Source organism: Populus alba, chromosome 1, assembly GCF_005239225.2.
Source record: "Populus alba chromosome 1, ASM523922v2, whole genome shotgun sequence".
Taxonomy (NCBI): domain Eukaryota; kingdom Viridiplantae; phylum Streptophyta; class Magnoliopsida; order Malpighiales; family Salicaceae; genus Populus; species Populus alba.
This window is the reverse complement of record NC_133284.1, coordinates 38957624-38961918: the sequence shown is the minus strand read 5'-3', so window position 1 is coordinate 38961918 and position 4295 is coordinate 38957624. Positions and strand designations below refer to the sequence as shown.

The following is a 4295-nucleotide window of genomic DNA, read 5'->3' as shown; positions in this document are numbered from 1 at the left end:
TTTGAGTTTTGCCTATGCAGAGACAAGGCTCAATGAGTTGTGGAGGGAAAGCACGCTTGAAAAACCCTTGAGATTTGAGAAAGGGGAAAGATGAGAGTGCCGGGGAGGGGAGACATTTAATTATTTTTTTCACTCTTTATCAAACTTGTTAACTGGATATATTTTTACCGAGTTTAGTCGAGTTTGATTATTTTCAAGTTTTTAGCCTGATTTTGCATGTTATATATATGTTGACTCGTAAAATTATACAATTTTACGAGTTAACTCGTGCTTTTGATAACATTGGTCTAGAGCATAAATCTAGCTATACATGATAGATTTAGTGCCTTGAAAGCTCAAATTAGCAAGGAAAGAAAACATTATGTAGACAATGAGTTCTAGTATTCGTATTTGACTTCAACGACTGAAATGATGATAGAGTAAAAGCTCAAAAGATCCATTTATCAAATACAGAATTGATTTACTAAGTCCTTATGATCTTGAAAAATCAGCATGACAGAAGAAGCCTTTCTCTCAATACTCTCGAGCTCAATTAAGCAGCTGAGGAGATAACAAGAAGAAATGAGCCTGTGAAATAGAATTCAACTTTTAATTTTAGAAAGGGCCACGAGACAATTGAGAGAAACCAAAGCTTTGCCATAACAAATGTATAGGTTCATGATAATAGAAATTTACCATAACGATCAACCAGAACTGGTTTCAAATTGCCTGAAGCTAACAAGGATGAACGCTACAGCATGTCTTTTAGCGGTTAAAGATAGGGGGTGATCCATGCAAAAGCATTTCGTGCCCGCATTTCGCTCTGCACTTTCCATGAGTAGACTTCAAGTATAAGTTCTGCTACTGTTCTTCAAACTGTTATTTCTTTCTCTTCTTCTGGGCCCACTCAGGTCCATAAATTGCTAAATGGGTCCGACCAAATCGTCTATCATTTATCTGCAGTTTCATTGAAATGATTAGAACTGTAAGATAGGCTCACTGCCATGCAGATAATATAATAAAGAACAAAATAATTTGTCACCAGGGTGACCAACAGTAAATACTTTGTGGATGAGCAATCATATGCCACCGGAGATTTAACTATTGGATATGTCATTTTAGCATGCACAGAATCACTTCAGTATAAGGAATTTGCTGCAAGTCCTCACTGTGCTGATAAACGACCAAGTTGGTCTTAATGTGTATCTCAAAGAGATTACAATGATTTGAGGTGCAGATAATCTTTTATGGGATATGAAGGAGGGCGCCAACTGAAGTAGTTTAAACTTGATAGTTAAGAAAATTGCTTGTGAAGTTTAATGCATGATACATGATGTTATGAATTATGATCCATACCTTCACAAGGCATCCACATGAATCCAACATGTCGGTTCTTAGAGGATATTCTACTACCTAGCACCATGAAATTTCTTGATGTTAAGAAAAAAGTCTTGCACACGGAGTATAGACCAGGTTAAATAATTGAACAAAACCAACACTTACAATAAATGTATCTTCTCCAACTATGGGTGATTTTGAAATTTGATCCATCAGTATTCCATAATCAACTTGTGTATATGGAGGTGTGACACTAATGAAATCAAATGCGCTGTCCTGACCTGCACAGAGTATAACTTGAATTGTAAAAATGGGATATAAGAGGAGAAATAATAAATTCTTGTTGCTACATTTATTGACACTTTTCAATTGCTGATAACAGATGGATCATCTTTAGCTGAGGAAAGGAAGCAGCTAGTTGCTTCTGGCAAAGCTGCAAGTTCATGAGCAATGTTCCTGAAAGAATGGCCACCCCTTCAAAGCCCTTAGGTTGGGCTACAGCACTTTATTAACAATCCAGAAAGTGAGGACCTTCATCTGAGCAAGCCTATGAACTACCCTTCTTGAGCCTAGTTCAATCCATGCCTGGTCATCCTAGTAACTAAACTAGAAGAAAATAAAAGAAAGAGGAGAAGAAGGCTGCAAGCAAAGTCGTAGACGCGAGCCTAGAAATAAGGCTTCAAGTGAATCATCATTCTCTTCCAATGAAAGAATGAAAATGAAGTGATTAAGGTGCACATAGAGAGAATTAGCAGGCAAATCCACACTATTCAATATAATATTTATTTATGTAGATTATAGCATGTGCACAAAGCGACAGCAGAAATGAAGATTTAAAGTGAACTCCATGTGCAGAGTTTTGTGCCAGACATCAAAAGAAAGAAGGTAACTTTGTTGGATGACTTGTCCAAGAAGAGCAAAACTTTATCTTGTTCATGTTGTGAAAGAGAAAGAGAAGAGAGAATGAGGGGAAAAAGGATAAAGGGAACACACCCACAAATTGCTCTGCGCACTCTAAAAAGCTTTCAACTCGAACAGTATGTATAACTGAAACATCAAGAAATCCTGTGCACTCCAAGTTTGGTTGTAAAACGTTTGAAACAACCCAAGGATCCATCTCAACAAAATGCACCTGGGAACAGAAAGAACCAAGGTAGGAATCTCGCTGAAAGGTAAAATCAATGCAAGTTCTGCAAAATTCTAAAAACAGAGCTCTAAGCTCTAACAACATATTGTACAAATAAGTTGGTAAAAAACCTCAGAGCATCCTCGACTGATGGCTTCAATACCAACAGAACCAGTGCCACTGTACAAGTCTAACCACCGACCAGGCCTTAGAGAGGCAGGGCAGCCACCAGCTGCCTGTAGAAACCAGAACCGATAGAAAGGTAATTGAAATGCCTGCCTAAGTACACATACACGAACAGTAGTAGTATCAGCACCTGCAATATATCGAAGGCAGAACCTTTTACGACCTCCATCATTGGCCGCACATCCATGCCTTTGGGGGAGAGCAACTTCTTTCTTTTAGCCTTTCCTCCAAGCACCTGAAACACCCAAGTTTTTTTACACAAAGAAAATAGTAACAATAATGGAATATTAATAGTAATTAAATGAAAAATCATACCTGAAGTAACCTATGAGTGGTCCTCTGTGGCTTATCCTCCCCATCCTCTTCACGGACTTGTTTTCCTCTACCTGGGTTTTGGATTTCCTTTCTCCTCTTTGTCTAAAATGTTTATGAAAGAAAAAATTACAGAATCTCAAAACATAACAAGAGAGAGAAAAGAAAACCTTATTACCTTAAGAGAAGGTGAAGAAGAGGAAGGTTGTGATGGGAATTGATTAGGATCAAGACCGTATTTTTCGAATAGGGCCTTTTTATCTTCACTCGTCAGTCCATTTCCTGATTTTGTTAAACAAACTCAATGTTTAATCTAAAGAAGAACCCCCCAAGAAAAACAAGAAACCAAAAAATGAGGAGGAATTTTGAGCTTACTGTAAGAGGAGAGAACAATGGTTGAAATGCGATTGGTGGGCTTGGAAGGGAGGTTGAAGAGAGCGAGATTTGGAAAAGAAGAAGAGGCTGCAAGTTTGGTATTGATGTTGATGCCTAGAGGAGAAGCTATTGGCGACGATGAAATCGCCATTGTTGGAGCTTCAAAGTTTGTGTGTGATATTTTAAGATAGATTATAGATAATTGGATGGAGTTGATATTAACGTAGTCCTTGTAGTTTAATTAACCGGTTAATTATTCCTCTTAGTTACAAAACCTATATATTTAATTTCTACATTTCAATCCCTTTACAAATAAGTTTCTAACTTTCTCTATCAATTCTGTAATTTCTTTTTTATTTTTTTTATAATAAAATAAAGAAAGATAAATAGAAAATATATGTAACATTTTGATCCGAAAAAAAAAGCATGTTTTTATCTTTAAAAATAACTAAAATTAAGGATGGTAAATGTTAGGGAAGGAGTTAATGCAATCATTTTTAACATTGTACGAACTGATTAACTCTATAGAGAGAAGGAAGGAATAATGAGAAGATATGATCACGGTTAATTTTAAAAATTAATTTTTTAAGTATGAGTAAAAAAAAAATTTCTTAATCAGCATGAATATTATAAAGATTTTGATTATCTTGATTATAATAAGATAGATTTTGATTGATACTCTCCTTTAAAAAAAATTAACTATTGCATGCATCATGATTGAGAATTTTCATGAAAACATGTATATGTAACTACCTAAAGATTTTAAATCTAAAAAATTTGTCAATAAAATATACAACCTCTAAAAATTTAATTAATAGACTTAAACAAGCTATAAGGAGTTTGAATATCTATTTTAATAAGATAATTAAATAGTTTAATTTCATCAACAATACAAATGAGCTTTATATTTATAAAAAAAAAGTTAGTGGGGATGAAGTTTTTTTTTTAATATTATATATCGAAAACATATTATTAATGA

The 4295-nt window shown here is 34.9% G+C and overlaps 1 protein-coding gene across 2 annotated transcripts; it reads right to left on the bottom strand.

Moving 5' to 3' along the window:
- Positions 1 to 340: 340 nt before the first annotated feature.
- On the bottom strand, positions 341 to 3540 carry LOC118036897 (uncharacterized). Of its 2 annotated transcripts, none has more exons than XM_073410263.1 (10): positions 3317 to 3540; positions 3120 to 3223; positions 2945 to 3046; positions 2760 to 2864; positions 2575 to 2679; positions 2311 to 2449; positions 1483 to 1598; positions 1336 to 1392; positions 676 to 936; positions 341 to 567 (listed from the first exon to the last, which is right to left on the bottom strand). In XM_073410263.1, exons 1-9 carry the CDS (start codon positions 3465 to 3467, stop codon positions 859 to 861), a joined length of 957 nt encoding a protein of 318 aa, XP_073266364.1. In that variant the 5' UTR covers positions 3468 to 3540; the 3' UTR covers positions 341 to 567; positions 676 to 858. The 2 variants fall into 2 exon arrangements, with proteins under 2 accessions (XP_073266364.1, XP_073266366.1); XM_073410265.1 differs by having other exon boundaries at positions 341 to 540.
- Between the last annotated feature and the right edge of the window lie 755 nt (positions 3541 to 4295).

Excerpts from the sequence above, each read along its gene's own strand:
- LOC118036897 (XM_073410263.1), bottom strand. The coding sequence starts at position 3,467 with ATGGCGATTTCATCGTCGCCAATAGCTTCTCCTCTAGGCATCAACATC. Across the intron at positions 1,393-1,482 it reads TTGGAGAAGATACATTTATT|GTAGTAGAATATCCTCTAAG; the intron begins GTAAGTGTTGGT and ends TCATGGTGCTAG. Across the intron at positions 937-1,335 it reads CATGTGGATGCCTTGTGAAG|ATAAATGATAGACGATTTGG; the intron begins GTATGGATCATA and ends ATGAAACTGCAG.